Genomic DNA, 25,553 nt, shown 5'->3' on the forward strand with positions numbered 1-25,553 from the left:
TTTAATAACAATAATAATTTTAATTGTTATTATTAAATTCATTTACATGATTTTAAAATCATGACTTAAAATAGTCATGTTTGAATTGGATTTGGCAGATGCAAAAAAAAAATGTATCCACTCTGAAAAATCTTAAACTTATAGTCAACAACCAGCTATATACAAATTGAAAGAAAAAAAAAAAAAAAAAAAAAAGTAGATGCATGAAGTAGATACTAAATGTAGAAAACGCATATCATAATTAACTACCAGTAAGAAATATTTGGGGTTTTTTAACAGTCAGCTGTCGCCCCCTGTAGGACACACAGAGGAAATGTCAAAAAACACTGAGGAAACAAATGGCATAGCAAATTAATTACACAGAAATCAATATTAAGTGGTCTCTTAATTTGCAATAAGAGTATATGCATTTCATTTTATAGCAAGTTAAAGTTATGGCAACCTATTTTGCTAACACCACTCCTAATACAAAATGAACCTGCTTCCTGTGTAAGTAGGTCATACCTGTCTTGAATGTTTACCTCAGTATCATTTCCTCTTTATGGTTTCGTTCTCATCTTCTGTATGCACTGAAGCACATATGTCTGTCTTTTATTCGACAGTTTACAGTAAAAATACCATAATAATGATGATCACAATAACGTTACATAAATACACTCACCATTATTATTATTTTTTTTACTAGTTGTGTAGATGGCGAATCATGAAGGATTAGAAAAGTAATCTCTTAAAAATTCATGAACGTTTAATTATGTTAGCATAAGATGCATAGGATTCAAAAAGACAACAAGATAAAAAGTAGTACATTACACTCAAATCATACTTTAATCAAAAACCAATCACGTACAATAAAAACAATACACTTTACACACGGACCAATAAAAATATAACCCCTAACCTTTTCTTTATTATAGTACACAAAAAAACTATTGAATTAAAATGCATATTTCACAACTGAACACAGATTAATTCAGTGACCACTGATTCTATTTGATTTAGTGCATCAATGTGATGAGAATCCGTCTGTAGAAAGGAATCTGTCAATCATGACAAATGATCTCTCTGGTTGGTCATAAGGCAAAATGTGCCCGCCTCCCCTGACAATCACCTGAACAGAAGGAAACAGAGGAATTCATTATAAGCTAGTTTTACATTGTATTTCTACAACACTGAATGCATTTCATGTTGTATTTCTAAATAAAGGGAGAATAACACTGCGCAGATCTTTTTTGTATTATCGGATATATTTTTTTGATCTTGCACCTGGTTAAGATGCTTTGGATGTGCGTACCTTGACCCCTTTTTTATGTTGTGTTTCTACAACACTAGCTGATGCCAAATAATTACGGCAATATAATCATTGCAAGTAATATTTATTTAAAAAAAGAATATGCCAAATTTAATATCACATATTTTACACAATATTTAAAAACAAGATACTGTATATTTGTTTATTATCGACTAATAAAGCTGTGAGCAGATTTAGAAACAGATATATTTTTTATATTGTTAATTTTATATTGTTTATTTTATTGTTTTATTTCATTTTTTATTATTTTATTTTTATATTTTATTGCATCTTATTTGTTATGCTTGCTAGGAATTTTTTTTCCTTGTGCAAGTTGTGTGTTTGGTGAGCTAATAAAATATTAAAACTCAAATCAATATTTTGTGTACAATTATTTAATTATGTTATCTGGTATCGCGGCCTAGCTTTCTTGTTTCATACAAACGCAGCTGCTGCCGTTTTGCGACTATTATTTTGCACACTGTAATAAATAACAAGATAACAAACAGCAACAATTTTAAAACATTATCTCTTACCCCCCAGTTATTTGTGTGATGAAAAACGGTGTAATAAGTGGTATGACTGTACCGCATCTCTTAAATGTCCGTCTAGTTTGAACTTGCCACTTGCAACTTGCAACTTGCAGAGCTAATAAAGTATTTTGACTCAGATCAATATTTCATGTCTAATTATCCGTGCTTTGAGTCGGGGTCCTGCTGATCACCCTGTTGGGGTTTATTCAGCGATAACAACCGGCTGGATGCACATTATCCCTTACATATTATATTATATATTAATTATAATGATCTAGCAATACTGCAAAACCTCACCTGAAAGAACTCTTTCACTTGTCGTACATAACCTGCCACTTCAGTATCACTGGGCTGGACCTTCCAGGGGAAGCGCATTGTTTTTTTATACTCGTCCGCTCCAGACCAGCTCACGGTGGGCAGGAAACGCTCAGTCAGAGGGGCTGCAACGATGACATCAAGCTGTCCACTGTAGATCAACACCTGAGTACACAAACACATCAGTCCCAGTTTAATCCAAAGTGGGAAGACGTATGAAGAACACAATGCTATTTAAACCCACAAAATTGTTTGACAAGTATGATATCAAAAGGGTGTACCAAAGAGCTTGTCCTTTTTATAGATCTGATCAATTTGATTTCAAGGGACAGTATGATAAAAATACAAGTAATTGTAAAAACAAGTAATACACAGTCAGTTGGATCATATAGTGCGGTTTTATAATTCCAAAATATCAAATCCACAAATGATCCCCCTGTAAAACTACTTCATAAAACTAAATAGGCATGCACTAATGTTAAAAATCTGATTCTCTGTTATTCTCGTTATAGCGGATATTAAAATTCTATATCATTTTGTCTAAATAAAAAGATGAATTACCAATTTAACAATTAAAAATAAAACACAAAAAAATAAAATCTACCTTTTGAAATAATTAAAAAAATATATATAATAAATCGAATTACCCTATAATTATGCCTACTGTGTCTTATTTGATGCGAAGGCCTCGAAATTATCAATGTGATCAAAACTTTTCTGATTGATAGTTCGGTCAATCTTTAGTTTAGGGAGGGTCCAATTCTCCCTAATAACGAATTGTTACTATGACTTTTGCCTCAAACTCCTAATTACTGCTTGTAATCGGTTTGAAAGAACGGTTTGTAATCATGCCGTGCCGAACCAAGCCTTAAAATATAACTGGAACCATTCCTTACCTTTCTTAGAACTGTATGAAAATGTCCATCTTCAGGTCATAGTTTATGTGTATTTTTGCTGTAAAAATTTACTGGTTTTTATAAAGTAAAAGCACGACTAACTTTTCTATTGTTAGTAATATTTCACCTGATTTTGGGGCACTGAATAACATTGAGCTTCATATTCTGCTATATCGTACTATGAGACATAAAAGCCTGATGAATCAAATATCATATTCAACAAAAAACGCATATGCAAACTTTTTTTTTTATCGATTTTTTACATTTGTCATCTAAAAGTCAATTTAACCAAGCATAAAAAACATAAAACTCCCAAATCAAAAAATGCAAATGTTTCCTCACTCTATAGTTGTCCATGAGGACGCCCAACCAGGGCTTGATGGACTTCATGACATCCTGAAGCAGATGCTTCTCAACCTCTGAGCCGTCATTGAACGTAAGATTCCCGACATGGATGGAACGTCGAACATCTGATAAAGTCACAAATGCTGAAAAATACTCCTGATCTGGAGGTTCCTATTTATTAAAAAACACATGGGACATCATGAATGAGACATCAACTTGCCATTCAAATCCAGACCACCCGATTCCCACCGTTTGCTTGTAATGAAATGTGCTGGTACCTGACACTGCATGTAGTTGAAGTAGTTGGTGCAACCAGTGACGTTTTGGAAGTATGAGGGATAAGGAACAAGATCACCATTCAGTAAGCTGTCAAACACCTGGAGGACAGACGAGATTCTTTCAAAAAATGACGTTTTAAGAAACAAGCGCCACACATTCAGTATGTCCTGAATAGGGTTGGGCGGTAAGAGGTTATATATTGTGGCGATGATATACAGTATAGTGTCTATTATTAAAAATGTTGCTATATTGTTTATATTGTGGTACGTAAATATATCAGCGGAGCCCAGTACTACGTTAGAAAGAGTTAAGCACAATAAGCCATGAAATCCCAACTCAACCTCTCCCAGATAGCATGTGATCCCAAATTCAGCTGTCTTTTACGGCTTATTGGACTAGAATGCTCAAATAAACACACAAATATGTCAAAAACCATTGTGTGGATCATTCACTTAAACAGTCGTTTATGTCATAAGTGAATGTAAACAATTGGGTAAAAAACGTATGTATAGCAGTAAACAAGCATTAGGTCTTAAAGTGACAGAAGCCTAATATACATGCTGCCATCATTGTTATCTTCCCTATTGTTTGTGACATATCCAAGTGAAACGGCTTCTTGAACATAAAAAAAATCTAGGGGCGGGACTTGATTTTGTCCAACAGGAATTGATTGGATGGTTGTGGTTTGCTATTGCTGCGATGTCATGCGAGTGACAGGTTGCTCCGACCTCAAACCAGTAAATACATCATAAGAGAAGAGATGTCATTGCAAGTGGGAGAAGTTATTTTAATTAAAGACTACGAGGACAGATGAATACATAATGACGTGCAGGAATAAATGATTTATAATAAGTAGTGCAATAATTCATTAAAAAAATAAGAATGTTGAAAATAATCCTGGACACTTCAATGTTAATCAAACAACACAATAGAGAGAAAAATAACTCAATGCTCTTGGCTGAATAAATTATTACTAATAACTTATTCTTTGCTTTTTTTTTTATTCATACTGTTAAGACTATGCAGCGTTTTTTTATTTTTATTTTTTTTATTATTCCATTTCCATAGTATTTCTTAGTATATTTTAAATAAATGCCTATTCTTTATATAACAAAAATAACTATATTGTGATTTATATTGTTATCGTGAAATAAAATTTCTCATATCGTGAAATATGATTTTGGCCCAATCGCCCTAGCCTGGCTCCGCCCTCCTACGTACTTCCACTTAATTTTAATTTTCCTTCAGTACTACGTCTGGAACTGCTGTATATGCTTAGGTTTTCTCCCGAACAATTTTTTACCGGTCCAATCAGCGAACAGAGGGAGTGGCTGAGAGCGATGACGTTGATGTCGTGCGCCAGTTTGAGTTGTAGTTCAGTAATGGCGGAGGTGAAAGATGCGAGTGTGTGGCACCGCTGACGAATGTCCAGAAGTTAAAGCCGGAGTGTGGCGAGGTGGACAAGCAAGCGAGACATGGGAGGAGCGAGCGAGAACGGTGTGCCTGATTGAGAATGAGACACACCAGTCTCGAGTCCTCTCACAAGGGAGCACGGAGGCATATAAGGACGAGGGACACCGGTGAAGGACGAGAGAGGACCAGGCCTGGATTTTAAGTTGTGTTTTGTTTACGCTTTGTTATGTATGTGCGCGGCAGTCGTCCATGAGGGGCTGCCTCTTTTACTTTCCTTTTGCGTTTATTATTTGATTAAAAGTTATTAAACGTTCGCCGGTTCCCGCCTCCTTCTTCCCTGAACAAACGAACTTCGTTACACGGAGCAAGAACAAATCACTGCCGAGTTTTGTTGGTGTCCATGATGTTGTGGTCCGGGAAAAGTCTTTTTTCAGCTCGCTCCGTTAGTGGTGAAGGAGTTGGCTGAAGCCGTCCGTCTCCCACCACCCGCGAAAAAAACCCAGGCCGAATTACCGACTGCTTTTGACAAACACCAGGTCGTGTGGTAATGTAATTGCTGTCCGAATCCACATCTCTATGTTTTCAAGAATATATCACTTAAAAATTCACTGTTTATATCCTTTTTAGACCCCTGCAGAGCACCGTGCGGTTGCGTGCGCTGTAATTTGGATGCATTTCTAGACTTGTATTTCTTTAAATGCTGGCAAGTGTTTACAAGAGCTAAATATTTCATCACCGCTCAAAAAATAAAAGAAGAAAAGCACGTAAACATTTGAATTGGGCTGTTATTTACGGCAGCATTTATTCTTATCATACCAAGCATATGACATTTTATTTACAGCATATACAATCATGTTATGATTGCACGAGATTTGCACCACGAGAGCAGCGCGTTCCGATCACAAAACTCTCCTCTCCACCGTGAAGAAATCACAATCCGTGATGTGCACAGTTAAAGCTACACTGTGTGATATTTTCCCCCATCTAGTGGTGAAAAGGTATATGACCATCCAGTGAATTTTAGTTTCTGTTCCTCTCAATTTCCGATTTCGTTTTAACTCCTACGGTGGCCGATTTAGTCCAAGATTAACATGGCTTCCAGTTCGACCTCGTCCACATTCGACACGGTGCCATCGAGTGTTAAAACGCGAAAGGCGAAGCTTGAATTTACGGGTATGTCCCTCTTTGGCTAATGTACTTTCAAGATGGAGGGGCAACATGGCGACCCGCATTCGAACCCCTTACCCGTATGTATTTTCAATGGCATATTTTAAAACTTACGAGAATACTTTATTACTTGAAAGAAGTAATACATTAATGAGCACATATATTTTTGAAAGAACCAAGTGTTTTTAGCTAAGAATAAACTAAAAAAGTTACACAGTGTAGATTTAATGTGAGAATCAAAGGTGAACGGCACGTGACATACGTCACGACCAAACGTTAGCGATTGGTTAGGCAGATCCAGAGTGACTCTTGGCAGATCCAATAGTTTTAAACTTCAACAGAGTTCCCGCCTTCAAGGAAGTAAATGCTTGTCAATGGAGAGTGGCCAGACTCTATGTACAAATGAAATGTACGAGAGTCTGGTAAGACCAGGCTACAATCGCCCACCCCTAGTCCTGAACTCTGACTCTCACCTCAAAGGCCTCCACCCATCTCTGTTCCTGGATGAGTTTGACTCCTGCATCCGTCTGCATCTTCACATGCTGCCTCTGCAGCTCATCCACGAGACCCGTCTGATAGAGGAAATCTGCATAGCCTCCCAGCATCTGAGACAGAGGATCGACCAGATTAAAATCTGCACATGAACAATAGTCAGTCAAATGTATTTGTATAGCATTTTTCACAATGTTTCAAAGCAGCTGTAAAGAAAGTCATACAAGCCAAGTACACACTGCAGTTAAATTTGTTTGTCAGATCTCTCCTTTTAGTGCTTAATGCTGTTCTATATACAGTGTTTTGTAATTTACACGAGTGACAACCACATTCTACAACCGAATTAACACCCAAAAAATTCAGGTAGCAACGACAGCATTTACATAAATTCTACACGGTGTGTAGAAGACCGAACTGAACAACTAGTAGTTAATGATGTATTTAAACGGACATCTGAGATGTGTCTTTCTGCTGTATGCGCAGTGCAAGACAATCACAGTGAAAGATGTACAAGCCTTGACTCATTCGTGTTGCCAGATCTTGCAAGAGAAAAAAACTGCAAACAGGATCAAGCCCATAATAAACCAGACTAAAATATCATGACCCGTATTTATTATAACTCTATAAACTTAATTGCTTTATGAGCCCTAAAATGCTTATAATAAGAGAACATGGCATCACTTCAAGAGAGCGCTATGCAAACTAAAGCAGCCTTCCAAGAATAAACAAAACATAATGGCTCTGTCAACGGTGGTTTAGTTAACATTGCACAACTTTGGCTGAAATATTGCTTTGGTCAAAAATAGCCGATACCTAACATCCGAGATAGCAGAACGTTGCTATGGTTTTTCGGGACCGAGTCGTGCTCTGTACTAGGGGTGGAACGGTTCAAATTACTCCCAGTTTGGTTTGTATCACGGTTTAAGGGTCATGGTTTAAGGGTTACTCTGGTTTCAGAGTATTTAGGACATTTGTCAAATAAAAATAAACAAAATAAGAACAAATAATCAAACTATAAGCAACAGCACTATCAAATACAACAGAGCAAAGATGCATAGAAAATAAAAATGTTCAGGAATCTAACAGTAGTTTTCAGGTACAGAAATGGAATAAAGTAATCCAACATAAAATAACATTGTATATTATAATCTTCACTGTATAAATTAAGATTAATCATAAGTGAAGTTATTCAGTTCTTTCGCGTCTTGCTCTTGAATGTTTAAATTGGCACGGCTTAAATATGTTTAGTTTAAAAACAACGTCTGTTGCTCAGGTCTCACCCGGGTGATGATGGCGTAAATGACTGGGTCATGGTCGAGCATATGCACTCGCATACAAGTGACTGTTTTGTCCACGCTTTTTGATCATCGCTGTTGTAATGTAATGGGAAGCCAGAATGTGTATCCATCGCGGAAACATACATTAACCTAATTTTTAACATAAAAATTTGAAACATAGACTAACCTAATCTTATTATTTTCAAGAAACCATATTATAGACGCGTCATCAGATTTGAGATGAACCGGGGGGGCAAGTACGTGCCGAACCGTGGGTGGAGAATAGTGCGGTTCTATTTTTTTACAGACAACCGTTCCACCCCTACTCTGTACACACATGAATCAATAATTTGGGGGACTCACTCCCGCATTTAAATGCGGTTGTCACTCTTTACAGCGTGTACATATAATGCCTTTAGAGCAAGTTCAGTGCAATAGCAATTCTGTACATCATAATTACTTGGCATGTGATGTGTTTTAAAGGAAATATTCACCAGTTCAGGGTCACACAGACCATCTCCAATGGCCACTCCTTTGAAGTTGATCTTCACTTTGGCGGAAGGATTGTTCTTGTGGATGTAGTAGCCAATCGCTGGAACATACTTTCCTGCATAGGACTATGGGTTTAAAATGTTAAATAATGTAATCTAAACAACACACTGTTTTGGCTGTATAAGAGTAGGATTCTGATTGTATCAATCCAAAATGAAGTCATTTTCCTCACCTCGCCTGTAGCGTAGAAAGGATTAGACTGGAACTCACTGAATATCTGAAAGAACTGAGTCAGGGCACTGAGGAGAAAACAAAAACAAAACAGTACTATACATCACACGCATCACATATTGTCTTAGATATATAGTATACAATTGAATACAACTGTATACAATAATATTCAATTTGTTGTCATTGTACCTGTACAAGTCTCTGCCCACATCATCCTGGTTTTGGGCAAATCCTCTGTCATCCTCAGTGAAACTCCATCCTGTCCCAACCTTAGAAATAAAACACAAATAAGCATTTAAGACAAATAATTGAATTGAAACCTGCCATAAAGATACTGGTCACACACTGTATTAGCATATTTGTAGTAGGGCTGTCAATTGATTATAATAAATGTGATTTATCTAGTTTAAACAGTCCCTTCTTAAAGAAATAATGTGTGCAATAATTAGATTCTGTGGAAGACACTCAAGACAGAATATATGTGCATCCTATATAAAGACAGATTTATGCAACAATGCTCTTTAATCATCGGCTTCGCTTTATCTATTTTGCTCTCATTGAATTAAAAGCATCAAAGCTTCCCACAAATGCACGCTGCAATTTATCATTACACACAACACAGTATACACATCGTTTTGAGAGAACATATGCAATGCAGAAACAAAAAAACAAACACTGTTTGAAGTGCCTGTCATGGGAAATCAACACTTACGGTCATGAATAATAAAGCAAGGCGTTTTCTCATAGGATAAGGACACGCAGTCTCATGAATAATTATGAGACACAGATGAGGCATTGCTGTACTATAGTACAAGAAAACATCACATGTGACGTTGATGAAAAAACTAATTTAAACCCGGAAAATGGCTATAAAAACTATTAAAACTAACGGATGGTAACATTGTCTTCTAACATGTTCAACACACATAATGTTAAAATCTCAGGAAATTTTGTTTAGGGTTTCATGACCCTTTAAAAAAAATCTACATCTGTTTAATTTGACAGTCCTAATTTGCAGTCTAAAATAATTAAAATACACTGAACTCACCGGGTTGTCGATGTAGATAACCGAGTACCGTGATGTCCAGGGGAAATCTCTATAACCCACTGCAGAAAGACAGTAAACGGTCAGACATTGCAATCTTTCGAAGGGAATTTAATATATTAATATCAGAAGAGATTTTAAAACAAGAATAGGTTAAAGTGCCCCTATGATGCTTTTTCGTATACATTACCTTGTGATTTGTAAAATGTCTGCAAAGTTTCAAAAATGAAAGTGTGCGCTAAATGGACTTTTTGTCTCGCAAAAGAAAGAACCGATTCTGAACTGCCTGAAACGAGTCATCAGCATTTCCAACCTTACTTTCTTTGTAACACATTTGCATAAGGCAAGTCTATGGTCTTCATTGGCTGCCTGTGAACAACTGCCCTGTCCAAATACACACACCTGCAGCCTTAGCCACTTGAGAGCGCATGCACATGACAGGAAGTAAGTGTCCCATGTCTTAAAAATGCCAAAGTACAGTGCACTTAATACACATTAAACCCACACATCTCGAATACCACTTTAGAGGCTAAGTGTATCCCATCATGCATTATGTTCCGGGAAATCACGTGCACCGAAATCGCAAGATGTGGAGGAAAACATTCCACTTTAAAATAAATAAATTAGATATTAGGATCCATATAATTTGGTAGTATTTTATTGGTGCAAATATGAGTAGGCTATGTGTATTTTGAACAACATTTGCAACTGCTTTTTATCACTTAATTAGAAGCACCACAATTTTAAAATTGTGTCTAACATAGCGACTACTAAAGAGACATTTAGAAGTTTATTTTTTAAATATTGAAAATAAAATAAAACCGCTCTGTAAACATTAACAACACTATAAATGTGTCTCACCGGGTAGTAAAAAGTTCTATACAGACTTGCAGTCTTCACATCTACTTGGACCAAATACAGGAAATACGTTATGCAAGTAGACAAGTGGTGAAGGGCAGACACTGCAAGTGTGGGTATTTGGACAGGGCAAACATCTACTTCACCCACCCTCAAATACTGTAGTTGTATCTGAGGCCTAGAAGAGTTTGATTTGTGTTGTTGACAGGTCAAGAAGACGCTGTTTTCTGCCCTGCAAAAGCAAAGCCGGCACAGTAAAATGGACGCCATCGTTACTTTTCATATCACTGTGTAGGCCTCCGGAGCTCAAATTCAGATATGGTAATGAGCGTTTGGTTCCCGACACACACAGGAAGCGATAGACCAATCACAAACTGGGCCATCTGACCAATCAGAGCAGCGTAGGCTCTCGAAAAGGAGGAGTTTAGAAAGATAATTCTTCATTAACCAAGTTCAGACACTGTGAGAAAAGAGGTGATGCTGCAATGTATATTATGAGAAAAACTTTTGACCTTGGATGCAGTAGCAGTATTAACATTAAGTGACATGACATCTGACGCACAGAAGCCAATAGCAAATGTCACTATGCGTATTGGCACATCCAGTCTTCATTGGCATGTGCCAGTGGATAGTGGCACGCGACACTGACATGACACCTGGCTGACGCGGAACATGTCGCCGTGTGTTGTGACACCTCCAGTAGTGACTGACAGATTAATCGATTTTAAATATCAATTAAACGCATTAAAGTCAGTAATATTTTTCAAACGTGTTATTTGTCACATCTGTATTTGATTGGCATGTGCCACCGAATGTTTTGTAATACGTCACAAACTGCCCATTCTAGGAAAGACACAAAATAAACCTATCATGTGTCACTACGAATAAACACACTAACAGTCGCGTCCGTTACTGTAAACCTTTATTTTTGCATGATGCTGCACGGACACACGCCAGTAGGTGTCAGTATAAGTGAGTGTAATACTGGCCAGCGCAAGATTCTCATTTGTGGCTTTAATATTTTAAGACAAGTCCATCCAAAGAGTGTAAAAAAAAAATAATATGAAAAATCATTTGTTAGGCTATGGATCTGAAAAGGATTACATACCGAGCTACTAGCAATATTCTTAATTTATACAAGCGCAAAAAAGTGCTCAGTGCATTTTAAAAATTCACACAGGACCTTCCTCAGTAGCTTTAATAAATACATTTTACAATTTTTTTGTACAAATTAACTATGTATGTGCATGTTACATTATCTGCATTATACTCAGGTAGACAGCTGCAGGTGTCACTACTGGAGGTGCCACAACATAAAGAGATGTCAGTTTTAGTGACACAGGCCAACTGGCATGTGTGCCAATAGATTGCCAATGGATTGCGTCATGTGCCACTTGCATAACAATTTGCTTTATGCTGTCAAACATATGATTTATTACATCACTGAGTTAATGTGTACCTAATTCCATAAAATTATTTTTGAAATATTAAAGCCACAGATTAGAATCACTCACTTATACTGACACCTACTGGTGTGTGTCCAAACAGCATAACGCAAAAATAAAGGTTTACATTAACGGACGCGACAGTTAATGCGTTATTCGTAGTGACACATGATAGATTTATTTTGTGTCTTTCCTAGAATTTTTTGTGACGCATTACAAAACATTCAGTGGCACATGCCAATCAAATACAGACGTGACAAATAACACGTTTGAAAAAATATTACTGACTTTAATGCATTATTGCATTTAATTGATATCTAAAATATCACAAAATAATGCTATTTATTTAGGATTTTGTGTCACAATTATGTCAGTATAGGTGCTCGATTAATCTGTCAGTCACTACTGGAGGTCAGGGGCGATTCTAGGATTTTCATTTTAGGGGGCTCAGCCCCCAGTGAGGGTATGAAAAAAAAATGGTAACACTTTAGTTTAGGGACCAATTCTCACTATTAACTAGTATCTTATTAGTATGCTTATTAGGATATTGGCTGTTTATTATTACTTATAAAGCAAATATTAAGGCCCTAATCATACAATGTAGACAGGTTTATAATCACTGAGATCCCAAATGTGAGGTAGTTAGGGGGGTTCGGGGGTCATGATTTCCATGATCTACAAATGTGCATTTTAAGATGTTCTGAACGCCAAAAAAATAAGAGAACAATAGCTTGAAAACCATGTCAGTGGGCAGATATGACTGATAAAGTTTTTCCATTTTTGTCAGTGAAGACAGTAAACATATGTTTAACTGATATTTATGTTTTTTTAATCATTTTCATAGACCTGTTGGCCCTCAGTAAATTACCATGAAATCTAGGTAACTAAATGTATTCAATTAATTCACAATATGCACACATTCATTACTAACTTATGCCCAATACAGGCTGAAAAAAGCTGAGCTTTATTTATTTACTGAGAGCTACACAAGGAATTATTAATTTACAATATGCACACATTCCTTACTATTATTCATTACTATGCCTAATCCGAAGGAAATGGCTTTGTTAATATTTCTTGTTTGTTAATTATATTATAAATTATATTACATAGGCCTTTTTCAATTCAAAATGGCGAAATTTGACACGTTTATTAATTTGCCTGAATATTTTTGTCATTTGTTTAACATTTGTGACTTAAAGAAGCAGCTGTCAAATGTTTAGCTACTTGCATATCTCGCACTTGACGTTGAGTCGCGCTGCTAAAGTTCGCGCTCACTCTCAGCAGCGTCTGTGCGTACATAAAGCCCGCCTACTGTGATTTGATTAGTTTTCTCAAATATTTTTGACATTGACGATCTCCCATCAGTTTCATATGTTATAAAAGTTAATCACACATTTTTAGGGGGGCTGGGCAGAAGTTTGGGGGGGGGGGCTTAGTGGGCTTAGTGGGCTTAGTGATGCCCATGCTGGAGGTGTCACAACACACATGTTATGCGACTCAGTGTCAGCCAGGTGTCATGTCAGTGTGTTGCGATAATCTCAGTGCCACGATCCACTGGCACATGCCAATGAAGACCAGATGCACAGTGCACTGTGCGTCAGATGCCATGTCACTTAATGTTAATACCGCCTCTCAATATTGTAGAAAACCTTCAAAACAAAATTAGGAAGGAATCTTTATAATAGCATAATAGGGGCACATTAAGCAAAACAATCCTTTCTGGCCTAGGAACATGAATAATTGAATGTGCATAAGACAGAAACAGCATGCCATTCTCCAACATATTGGAACACAACATACGGATGTTTGTACTCACATGTGAGGTTCTTATGTACAAAATATGGGCCGTGCTCCACAAACAAGCCAAACATAGAGGTTCCTCCAGGTCCTCCCTGCAGCCACAGCAGCACCGGAGCGGTCTCCGGTCTCTCCTAAACACAGAAAAACATTCAGCAATAAATCAACACCAATAACATCACTCGAAACCAGAACAATTCTGTGGACTGTGTAATTTGTTGTGAACGACCTCTGAAAGCACCTGACTCGAGTGATGCCAACTGACGCAGAAGATACAGTCAGCAGATCTGTCTTATCTTTAGTGCTGTTCGTATGCAGTGTAACAAACCAAGTGTACAACATTATATTACCTGGGCAGGGAAGAACCAGAAGAAAAGGTTACTGTTGTAGGTCTTGTTCACAGTGAGATATCCTGAGAAACTCTTGACATTGGCACCAGGAAGGGGTCCCACCAAACTAAGTTTTTTGGCTGCATATCCACAAAACATAAATGAATTCGTATTAGCATACAGGTCATAAAGTTCAGTGAATTATGGTAGTAGTTTTAAAGTCACCATGATAACAAAATAGACAATTGTTATTTTTGAATGGAATATTGCAGTGTTTATTCAAAATTGTTTATCTGTGTGACCATATTTGTATCATTAATTTGCCCTCATAAGACACAAAATAACTTTCATCTCCCTCTTTCACTGACATTTCTTCTCTGATGATGCATTTACTGAAGCAATGTTTTTTAAAAGACATTCTTGCTCCTTTTACCCTGTTATGATAAACTAACTTCCTATTTAGCAGATGGTGAATGAAGGTTCGAGGAATTGTAACAATTCTAGGCAAACAACAAGCATACCTTCTTCTATCTTGCCTGCCTCCAGATAGGGGGTGAGCATCAGAGGTTTGCCCGGGTCAACTCCAAAATGTGTCCCGCTCACACGGCGTGATTTGCGGCAGAAGAATGAGGAACATCCGCGGGAGCAGACGGTCTCGAGTGCAGCCCAGAGGAACAGCAGCCTCAGCATTTGCTTCAGCATTATAGAGATTTAACTGCAGACAGCATGGAAATATGACACGGGGGTCAATGATTCAAGCATGATATTAAAAGGCTCATATTACCTGCTACCTGTCTTTACATGTCTAAACTGTAAGTTAAAACATCCGACGAGAGAAACAACGACAGATCTCCCTTCAGTCTGTCCATCACTACGAATACGGATCATCAACATATACTGCGACACATTAAGTTATGCAAAATGTGCAGAAACTGTTGTGATAGGCTGTTAAGAGTTGCTATCAAATACGTGCTCATTCAAAAACATATTATTTTCCACGTCAATAATAATAGTTAGCCTACCTTGAAGCCAAATGGCAATCAGAAATCACAAGTTTGCAACGGCATGAAAGGAACTGAAGTAAAAGATCAGGTTGTTGTCACATGACTATACGGGCGCTGTGTCATGTGATCGCAGTGAACCAGGAACTTCAGTCGAGAACATTGACCCCTAGAGGACCATTTGAGAGATGCAGCCCCCGACCCACATCCCAGCTTTCCCAAAATATTAAAAATGCTTTTGATATACTTGAACACAAGTAAATATATTTCTCAATGTTGCTTTATTTAGTCATTTTAGTCATTTTCTGACAACAAAAAGTCACTTTCCTTTTGTTGAATACAAAAACGGAGCATGTTGTCACACTTTTTGTTAGAATGGAACACTGTCTATTATTGACTTTTGAGCAGAATCTAACCAGGTTAAAAAAAACAAACTTTAATTACAATCATGGAACCAAAACAATTCATTAAACAGAAAAAAAACCACACAAAAAAACATGTTTTGATTGCCATTTTGTTGGCCAACAAATAAATGAATTGTTTAAATTCATAAGATTCAAAATATGTACAACTTGCCCCAATAAAAACTTGCTCTGACCTGACATTTATGAAAAAGCACCCTTGTGTAATGAGTCACTGATCACTTGAGAAGAATGCAATCCTAACTTTAGAGACCCAAGGCCTACCTTATATGTCACAGCACACATGAGAGACAAAATGGTGATTTTGGTCTGTCCAACTTGACATTGTCGACTGTATCTAACAATTAAAATCATGCAATATCATAAGTTTGGCCGATACGTTGTGGATTTTAAATATAAATAATTGTAATGTAAATTTTTTTTTAATATTTAGCTGTGTACTAACACTGCATGTGGGTTTACTGCATGATTTGTATTGTAAAAATGTAAGACTCCTTAAAGGCAGGGTAGGTGATTTGCTTCAAAACCATTTTTGTTATGCTGGTTGAAAATGTCTTCACATCCATGTAGAAGTTATGTGGTCTAAATATATTTTGTATGTATTTATATCATCTGTGGAAGGTGTAGGAGCATAATATGTTCGTCCAATCATAGTCCTCGTTCTGACGGTAGGATGTCCTACCCATAGATATCCATAATAAGGCTAGATGTCTCGTCCGCGCTGCTGGCCAATGGAGGTCGACGTCCGCACCTGGCGGCCATCTTGTCACAGGCAGCTCGCTCACTCGTAACATTGTTTTCATGGGTGCTTGCACTTTTTAAATAACCATAACTTGCTAAATTTTCTACCGATTTTCAAACTGTTTGGTTTGTTATAAACATCAGAGATGTAGTTATGACACTGCATACTTATGAAAAATTATTCATAATTTGTTCAAGCATCCATAATTATAGCCACGTTAATAACGTTTGTAAGAAACCAAACCATTTGTAAATCCGTCAAGATTTTAGTGAGATAAGAGTATTTGTGTTCATGCAAGATCACTCGCTTTACATCAGGTACCACAGAGCCCTGCCTGTGACAAGATGGCCACCGGTGATGACGTTAGAGACTCCGCCGTAAGACATCTAGCCTTTATTATGGATATCTATGGTCCTACCTGTCAACGTCATAAATAGTAAAAAAACAAACAAAAGGACAACAAGCCTTAATTCTCTACCATTGTTGAAAAGTTAAGCTGCCAATATCCAAATATGGCACTGATATCTTGGAGCCCGAGTCTGCACAGTAGTGAACGTGAAGTTGAGCTGCGGTATCAATCAGAATCAGTTAGTACAGTTTACTGAAGAACAACAGTTATGTCGGTGTGAAATAAACAGTTAAAGCTACACTGTGTGATATTTTCCCCCATCTAGTGGTGAAAAGGTATATGACCATACAGTGAATTTTAGTTTCTGTTCCTCTCAATTCCGATTTCGTTTTAACTCCTATTGTGGCCGATTTAGTCCAAGATTAACATGGCTTCCAGTTCGACCTCGTCCACATTCGACACGGTGCCATCGAGTTTTAAAACGCGCAAGGCGAAGCTTGAATTTACAGGTATGTCCCTCTTTGGCTAATGTACTTTCAAGATTGAGAGGCAACATGGCGACCCGCATTCAAACCCCTTACCCGTATGTATTTTCAATGGCATATTATACATTTACGAGAATACTTTATTACTTGAAAGAAGTAAATATACATTAATGAGCACATATATTTTTGAAAGAACTAAGTGTTTTAAGCTAAGAATAAACTAAAAAAGGAAATGTAGAAATTAAAGTTTAAGCTTTAATTTAAAATGACAGAAACCATCTTTGGAAAAACATTTTTTTAAGTGTAATTCGATTGTTTAGTTTGTCTTATGTCCCATTCGATTACATGGAGGGGGTGGGGTTTAGCATCCAGCCACCTGGGGTGATCGAAACGTTTTGGCTTCACTTTTCAGGACTTGTGCATCGCTTAGTCAACATGTGTTTTACATACCCTCGCACACCCTGTTCGCGCAAACATCATATATCATCAGCGCATTTCATGTTATGCAGAGTTATACAGACGTCAGCGCAAGCACCATTTACAGTTCCTCCTAAACCAAAACAACAGGCTTATACTCTGTTCACGCCATAATACTGTAATTAGCGGTTTGTGACTATAATTTTTGCGTTTCAATGGCAACACTATCAACGCCGAAATGAATCTGCAGTAGTCAGGTGGTACAGGTCTGCGCTCTAAGTTGTTTATGTTCATTATGTTATGTGCTTTGAGACATGAGGTAGCTTAACGCTGTCTCTCGTGACTCTTTTGTTTGCTCCCTGCTGTATGCACTCATGTGTTTTGGAGGAAGCGTGGCTTTGGAGACACTCTGAAGGGAGGGTGAGATTGCTCGCTATTGTTAGCCTCTCCAAAAATCACCTATCCTACCTTTAAAATTGCAACACCCGGCCAACAAGTAAAATCATTTGGCCCCCTTCTAGAGCACAAGTACATAATGCATTTTTACACAAATAGAGTTGACTGCATTCATTAAACTATTTATTTTTTTATGTTTATTCCTAGAAAATCACACAAATGAGGGGTTTAAACTGTATTTATATAGGCTACACTATAATGGCAACCCTCATAGAAAATGAGTAGCTTATACAGTATATTATTTAGTTTGACTGACCATCTGTTGAGACAAAAAGTGTAATTTCTCTGTACCATATTCATGGAAATTGCTATGCTTTTCAAGCGGGTGTGACAATATTACATGTTTTAAAGTGTACAGTGACATACACTTCAGCTACATGCATTGTATGTGTTCAAAAAGAGTTACTTTTCATGCTAGGTTAATTTTAAGTTAGATAGCAGCTTATCAAGCATATCTAATGGGGCTTTGCATCTAATGCTTTTTAAAAAGCAATATGGAACACCAAAGTGTGCATCAACTAGCCTACTGCCTACTGTCTTAATGTCATAGCACAGGAAAGTCGTGTCAGTTTTGAACAAGTAGCATTTTTGAACAGCACTAACAATGCAACTTTCTTATCACAGCACTGCACAGTCAAGAGGCATGTAGCCTAATAAGTATGGTCAGGTAGACAGAAGGAATGTGCGCGCTCTAGTGACGCGCGTCTCTTCCACTTTAAGAAGGCGGATTCGCCGCTGCACACACTGTGTGTTTGTTACGAGCTTTGAAGTGGCACATGGAAGCGATACATTAAAATCCCTGTCTCTAAATATGGCGAAACCTACTGGCACTGACAGCACACGGAACGGCTCGGAAGTTTTTTTGAATTCTGCATTTCATAACGATGAAGAGTAGATGAGTTGTCATATTTCCTGTACGCATATATCAACTAGTTTCACCATATGGTTCTGCTGCCACACGCGCGCCTGTAAATGCGGCAGCGTTGGCGACTCCCGTCTGATCCGACTCTTACAGCTGGATATTATCGGCTGTTTAGGAGGAACTCTGGAGAGCTGAAGACGGGTCAGGAGAGCAGAGACTGAGATGGAAGAGCTGTCAAGCTCGAACAGACGCCAGTAAGCGGGTAGATTCAGTGATTTAGACGCGATGGCAGCGTCAAGTAACTCCAGTCTGTCGGGTTCCTCCGTCTCTTCGGGTGAGTAGCCTACTAGTCTAATAAATCAAAATGAAACATGGATTTTTTTTTGTTTGGGAATCTGAAGAAGCTCTTGACGTGATTATGGCTGAGAGGATATGGTTGGCAGTTACATTTCTGTGGTTTTGGATAAAGCAGACAGGATAAAACATGGTGAAGAGGTGTGTCATACAGTACCTTTCCTTCATCCAGAACGAACTAGACCCACCTTTGACTTCATTCACCAATGTAAGAGCATACAGGCGTTGATATCACCAATCCACGGTGGCAGAGGGTTGTGTAATATCACACTCACAGTGCACGAGTTTTACAGGCCACCTCTATCTGTTTATATGGCATATGACTCTTTGGTTTGATAAAGATAACTGTTAACCATTATGGTGGGAGGTAAAATATCAAAAGTGTGCTGTATTATTGTAATTCCAAATAATATCCTAATTTTTAATCCTCAGTGAAATGTCATTGCTTAGCCTACTGCATGCACTGAAATGTTATGTAGGATTCAAAAGCATGTTGTCTTCTCTCTCTAATAAGTCGTTGCTGTACACTCAATATTCAACAATGGTTCTTTATTGGCATTGATGGTTCAGAAATAACCTTTATTATACATGGATCTACCATATTTTTTTTTTTTATAGTGGAAAAACTTATTTTAAGAACTGATCACTGAAAGGTTCTTTGAGGAACCCAAAATTCTATGGCATCGCTGCCAAAACCCCTTTTGGAACCTTTATTTTTAAGGCTGTCTCTTCCCCATAACCAGTTTATAAATAGTAGGCTGTTACTTTTATATATATTATGAAGTTTACTATAAAATCTTAAATAATCAGCCCTGTCATTATACAGTAAAGAAACCTGGATGTTTGTGGAAATATCAGCATGTATTGAGGGAGTAGTGTCATGACCTTGTGAATGATTCATCTGTTTTATCATCATTTTATTAAAATAACTCACTGTTTCGTTGAAATGAGACTTGTCCAATCATTAAGTTCGCATAAAAACCCAGCCCCTTTCTTTCAGTCGACTGCAAGCTCACATTCAGATCTTCCTCCATCCAATCAAAAACTGATGGATAGAACCAAGTCCCAGCACATTGTTTTTTCTTTTTTGATAATCTGTTTCACTCAGATTTACTGCACGTCACAATACAGAAGAAAAGGTCTGTCACTGTGACTCTAACTAGCAAAATGCTTTGTTAGCAAAATGCTATTTATTAACATTAAAGGGTTAGTTCACCCAACAATGAAAATTCTGTCATTAATTACTCCCCCTCATGTCGTTCCAAACCCGTAAGACCTTCACTCATCTTCAGAACACAAATGAAGAGAAGATATTTTTGTTGAAATCCAAGAGCTCTCTGTCCCCTCCATAGACGTCAATTTAATTACCACTTTCAAGGCCCAGAAAGGTAGTAAAAACATCGTTAAAATAGTCCATGTGACTCCAGTGGTTTAAACTTAATTTTATGAAGCGACGAGAATACTTTTTGTGCATAAAAAACAAACAAAAATAACGACTTTATGCAACAATTTCTTCCAGTCTCCTATGCAGTTTCCGTTGTAAATACAGTGCATCGCTTCCTAGTTCTACCACAGAACACTGGCTCACCATTGGCTAACTCCTGCGTCAGCATCATGCATGTGTCGTGGTGCTCACATGAACAGTATCTGCCAGAGGTGAGCCGGCGTTCTGACATAGAACTGCACTGTGGTAACAACACAGACGAGAAGAAATTGTTGAATAAAGTTATTTTTGGTAGTTTTTTTCCTCACAAAAAGTATTCTCGTCACTTCATAAAATTAAGGTTTAAACAATGTCTTTCCTACCTTTCTGGGCCTTGAAAGTGGTAATTAAATTGCTGACCATGGAGGAATTTGAGAGCTCTCGGATATCATCAAAAATATCTTCATTTGTGTTCCGAAGATGAACGAAGGTGTTATGGGTTTGAAACGACATGAAGGTGAGTAATTAATGACTGAATTTTCCATTTTGGGTTAACTAACCTTTTGAATGTTTAAAATCATACAGAAGTTACACCTTTTCAAACCGGAATAGACTTATTTTGTGGAATGACCCAAGTGTAATTTGTGGATAACAGCAATAGTGTAATGTCATCATTGTTCATAAATTTGACATCAATGTCAACTGTTTATATCCTAAGTATATATAACTGCCAGAAACGCCAACAACAACAACAATTAATCTCCCTGAAAAGGTTATAAAATTAAAAAACTGGAAAGTTTGGATTTTGTTGCATCCATTCCAACATGTTGTAACGTGGGAACCAAAAACTGGTTTGGACACATCCAGTACAAATGCACTTCCCACCTATTGTCTCAAGGGATTGCAGTTACAACAGGCATATATCCTAAATCCCAACATTACAGAACATTTTGCAGTTAAAATGAGTCATCAAACGTTTTCATGGGCGTGTGATGAAAACTAATTACCCTAAAAGCTGTTCCCCTCTCCGTTTTATTCACATGAAAGATTTTCTATTATCCTGATCTTATTATCACCAAGAAATTATTGATGTTGAAAATTAGCTTTTGAAATTACCTGTCATCTTCCCAGCTGAGTGTCATGGTGCTTAAGCTACATTATCACATGTGCAGAAGTTTGAAAGCCAAAAACTTCCAACCTACAATTACCTGTTAATTTTCAAAACTTTTGCCATATTTTCACACAGGTACCAACGGCATCTTTTACCAGCTACACATATTTAAAATCTACACCCATGTACACTACTGTTCAAAAGTTTGGGGTTGGTAAATGTTTTCTGCCTTTATTTGATCAAAAATACGTTAATATTTTGAAATATTATTACTATTTAAAATAACTGTTTTCTATTTTATTATATTATAAAATTAAATGTATTCCTGTGATGGCAAAACTGAATTTTCAGCATGGTTCCTTCAGTCTTCAGTGTCACATGATCCTTCAGAAATCATTTTAATATGCTGATTTGCTGCTCAAGAAACATGTATTATCACTATCAATGTTGAAAACAGTTTTGCTGCTTAATATTTGCCTTTATTGTCCCTTTTGATCAATTCAATGTCTCTTTGCAGGATAAAATAAATAATTTCTTAAAAAGAAAAAATCACACTGACCCCAAACTTGATATATGTATGACTTATTCACAGTTTGTGAGGTTAGATGAGAAACGCACATTCGTTGGAACGGAAACCACCATCCATAAATTCCCTGTAAGACACAAAACACAGTGAATATCTAGCATGAGGTTGTCTGGAGGTGTGAGAAGCACGAAAGGGTGTGCAGGTGTTTAAATAAACCGATCACAAGTGTGAGGATAAGAGATAAGGTTGGAAGCGCACTCAGAATCACTCCCACATAGAAATGCATGTTAACACCCTGTTCTCATCCGCTTGGCATTGCGTTTGTAAGAACAGAAGGAGGGATGTGCGTGATCTGAGGGACAGGACACGTCTCAAGGGAGTACAAGTTCAAATAACAAGCTTTGTTGAATGGGCGTGTAAAGAATAACCGTTTTCAAGTAGGCACTCATTTTATCGAAGCTCAATAGTGACCTTGGGAGAGAGGAAGAGAGGGTTTGTCTAATTCAATTCATGCTTGTTGTAACTCTTCATCCAGAGGCACAGAACCGCGAGTCCTCCCCCACGCCAAGCCACGGGCTCTTGAGATCCAGTAAAGGGATCGAGCCAAGCCATGACTCTCCGTGGTCGCCTTCCATTCCCAAATAGATTATCTCACATGCATGTTGCTGAGGAAGCAGAACTGCACTGTGGCCGCGAGGCCTGCATAAGGCGGAGAGTCTTTTCTGACTGCGGTACGGAGAGCTGTCATTAGTTCCGTACCCCCGGTGTAATCATTGGATGCCTTATACCGCGCCTCTACCAGGCTCGCCATGTCTGTCACAGGAGTATCATTATGTTGGAAAAACACTTTTTTTGGCAGAAAACTTGTTTCATCTAGTTTGTGTGTGTGCAATGCGCACCCGTTATGCTTTATATTAGCCAAGGACAGGGCTGTAAACAAATGCAGTGCAGAGCGAGATGGATGCCGCTCTGCTCAGCTCTTCTGACATCAAAGGCCAGTTTGAGCTTTGATGTTTCCCTATAGGAAAACTGGGACAGCAGCTCAGAACTGCAAGCTTGTGAACGAGGTTGAAATTATGGGTGATTTCACGGGTTTGTGGCTGATTTGATTGCTTCTAATCTGAAGGGGTGAAGTTGACTTAAGCTTAGGGAACTTGACCAGAAGGTCGCTGGTTTAATCCCAGTAAGGAGGGACTTGCCTGTCCACTGTACCCTTGAGCAAGACATTTAACCCCAGGTCGCTCCAGATGGACTGTCCTGATAATAGGTGCACTTTGGATAAGACTTTGGATAAAACCACCTTCTAAATGACTCATATGCTTGCGGTTACTATAACTATTAACTACGACTTTTGCCTCAATAAACTCCAAATTACTGCTTATTAATAGTTTGTAAGGTAGTTGTTAAGTTTAGGTATTGGGTAGGATTAAGGGATGTAGAATATGGTCATGCAGAATAAGGCATTAATATGTGCTTTATAATTACTGATAGCAAATATCTTAGTAATATGCATGCTAATAAGCTACTAGTTAATTGTGAGATTTGGAACTTAAACTAAAGTGTTACCCTTCTTTTAAGGTCCCACGCCATGGATTACATTTTTTTTTTTTAAAAATGTTTCCTGAGGTGTACTTATATTGTTAGTATGGTTTTTACATAAAAAAATGTCATAATTTTTTCTATACTGATATTAGCCCTCTGGCATGAATGCTCTGTTTCAAGGGGCGTGTCTGATGTGAGACTTCAGTGAAAACGCCCACTGTTGTGATTGGCTGACATCTTTGCCTTTGAAATGAGTATTAGATTATGTGGCAGAGGGGGTATGGTTTAGCGAGGCACAGTCTGACTCTGCAAGCACTGCCTGTCCAGAGAGAGACGAACTGGGCACTCGTGGACCAGAAAGACTGAAAGCTGGGGAAAGATAGTGGAGAGTTTTATTTTACCGAGTTGGTGAGAGCGATGTGAGCGTGAGTTCATTTTGTTTGTATCTGAGAGTTCTGAATAAACACGAGTCGGAGTCACGCAACCCTGTCTTCTTCCTCCTTATTCTACGAACTTTGTAACATGTGAAACCCCTCTCGAATACTTTTACTACGTTTTTTTACCATCATAACCGTCGAGATGAACGAATCGTGAAAGTGTTTATTATAGCATTATTTTTAGATCTTTTCCCATCACATGAAAGTCTGCAGTGACGAGCATTGAGTACACATGCAGTCTGTTGATTGTGTGAATGCAGTGATCTTTGTCATTGCAACGCGTTTTCTCTCACAAAATGCTTTGACCACAACTAACAGCAAACACAACATCGATATGAATACAGTAGGCTTGCTACGATAGTTGGTGTTGCCGGTGTTACCGGTGTCCTGACTCAACACCGGTTACATCACTTGCCCACCGTGGCACCGCCCACCGTCTTTTTGATTTTTTTTATAGTAATAAAATAATTTAGTTCAGTTAGAGAACAGACAATACAAATAAAAACTGAACGTATCTGCTTTATAAAGCAGGATCCGACCGTGAGTCTCGGCAGCGGCAGGAGTCATTCATCAGATTTAAGAGTGAGGAGCTGACTGAGATGATCGAGGAAGATTTGGTTTCAAAGCGAAACGTAAAAGCGCCTATTAAAGGGAGTTTGTCATTTGTTTTGTTGTTGTGTTTTTCATTAAAAATAATAGGCTAATGAACCTACAATTCAAGCAACCCGCAGCCGAATTGGCGCTAATTCAAAACCGAAAGTAAAATGTGCACGGCCGCACAGAGCGCGCATTGTTTACTTTCGCCTGGCTCCGTAGTGCGAGCCTCCGCGCTACGCTGACTGCGCGCATTTATTTTTGCCGCGCGCACCCTCGCGCTCGTGCGGGTGCGTCGAGTATAAACAAGGGGACGAACTGTTATTCATTCATGGCGTGCATCTCAATCATAGACTGATCAATGCTTGATCAGTGCCCTGACTACTGAACTAGGGAACTGTTTGAGACGCACCCATGGCCACACAGAGCGCGCATTTACAGACGAGCTGTCATTCACGGTGTGTGCGCACTGGCGCGTTTTCAGTTCAGAGCGGTCGTGTGCATGTTACTTTCGGTTAGATAGAATTAGTGATTTAAAAGCCTCCGCCGGTGATACCGGTATTACCGGTGTTGTCACACATCAATTAACCGCTGGGAAAATTTCCTCACCGTCACATCAATAGAATA

General features: G+C 38.0%; 3 protein-coding genes across 3 annotated transcripts in view; 1 reads left to right on the forward strand and 2 right to left on the reverse strand.

The window, feature by feature from the left end:
• gtf3c6 (general transcription factor IIIC, polypeptide 6, alpha) overlaps positions 1-25,553 on the reverse strand; it is a 1,355,101-nt gene that overhangs the window by 1,026,128 nt on the left and 303,420 nt on the right. The gene's annotated exons all lie outside the window — the stretch shown is intronic.
• On the reverse strand, positions 803-15,343 carry cpvl (carboxypeptidase vitellogenic like). The gene is made up of 13 exons (XM_079837517.1): positions 15,228-15,343; positions 14,727-14,920; positions 14,227-14,345; positions 13,896-14,010; positions 9,777-9,835; positions 8,918-8,997; positions 8,730-8,796; positions 8,500-8,622; positions 6,710-6,841; positions 3,656-3,754; positions 3,375-3,548; positions 2,119-2,301; positions 803-1,108 (listed from the first exon to the last, which is right to left on the reverse strand). The coding sequence occupies exons 2-13, from the start codon at positions 14,905-14,907 to the stop codon at positions 1,004-1,006; spliced, it is 1,437 nt and encodes a 478-aa protein (XP_079693643.1). The 5' UTR covers positions 14,908-14,920; positions 15,228-15,343; the 3' UTR covers positions 803-1,003.
• The window catches only part of chn2 (chimerin 2), a 73,598-nt gene continuing 66,831 nt past the window's right edge, over positions 18,787-25,553 (forward strand). The window contains exon 1 of the mRNA XM_079837519.1: positions 18,787-19,273. Coding sequence (XP_079693645.1) covers positions 19,225-19,273 — 49 coding nt within the window. The 5' untranslated portion in view covers positions 18,787-19,224. The remainder of the gene's footprint in view (positions 19,274-25,553) is intronic.

Source organism: Gobio gobio (genome assembly GCF_949357685.1).
Source record: "Gobio gobio genome assembly, chromosome: 15".
NCBI classification, from domain to species: domain Eukaryota; kingdom Metazoa; phylum Chordata; class Actinopteri; order Cypriniformes; family Gobionidae; genus Gobio; species Gobio gobio.

What these genes read in the sequence shown, in the direction of transcription:
- cpvl (XM_079837517.1), bottom strand. Translation starts at nt 14,907, where the DNA reads ATGCTGAAGCAAATGCTGAGGCTGCTGTTCCTCTGGGCTGCACTCGAG. An exon ending in TCTGGTTCTTCCCTGCCCAG is followed by an intron (nt 14,011 to 14,226) that starts GTAATATAATGT and finishes TTCTGTGTTTAG; the next exon opens with GAGAGACCGGAGACCGCTCC. An exon ending in TCAACTACATGCAGTGTCAG is followed by an intron (nt 3,549 to 3,655) that starts GTACCAGCACAT and finishes TTTAATAAATAG; the next exon opens with GAACCTCCAGATCAGGAGTA.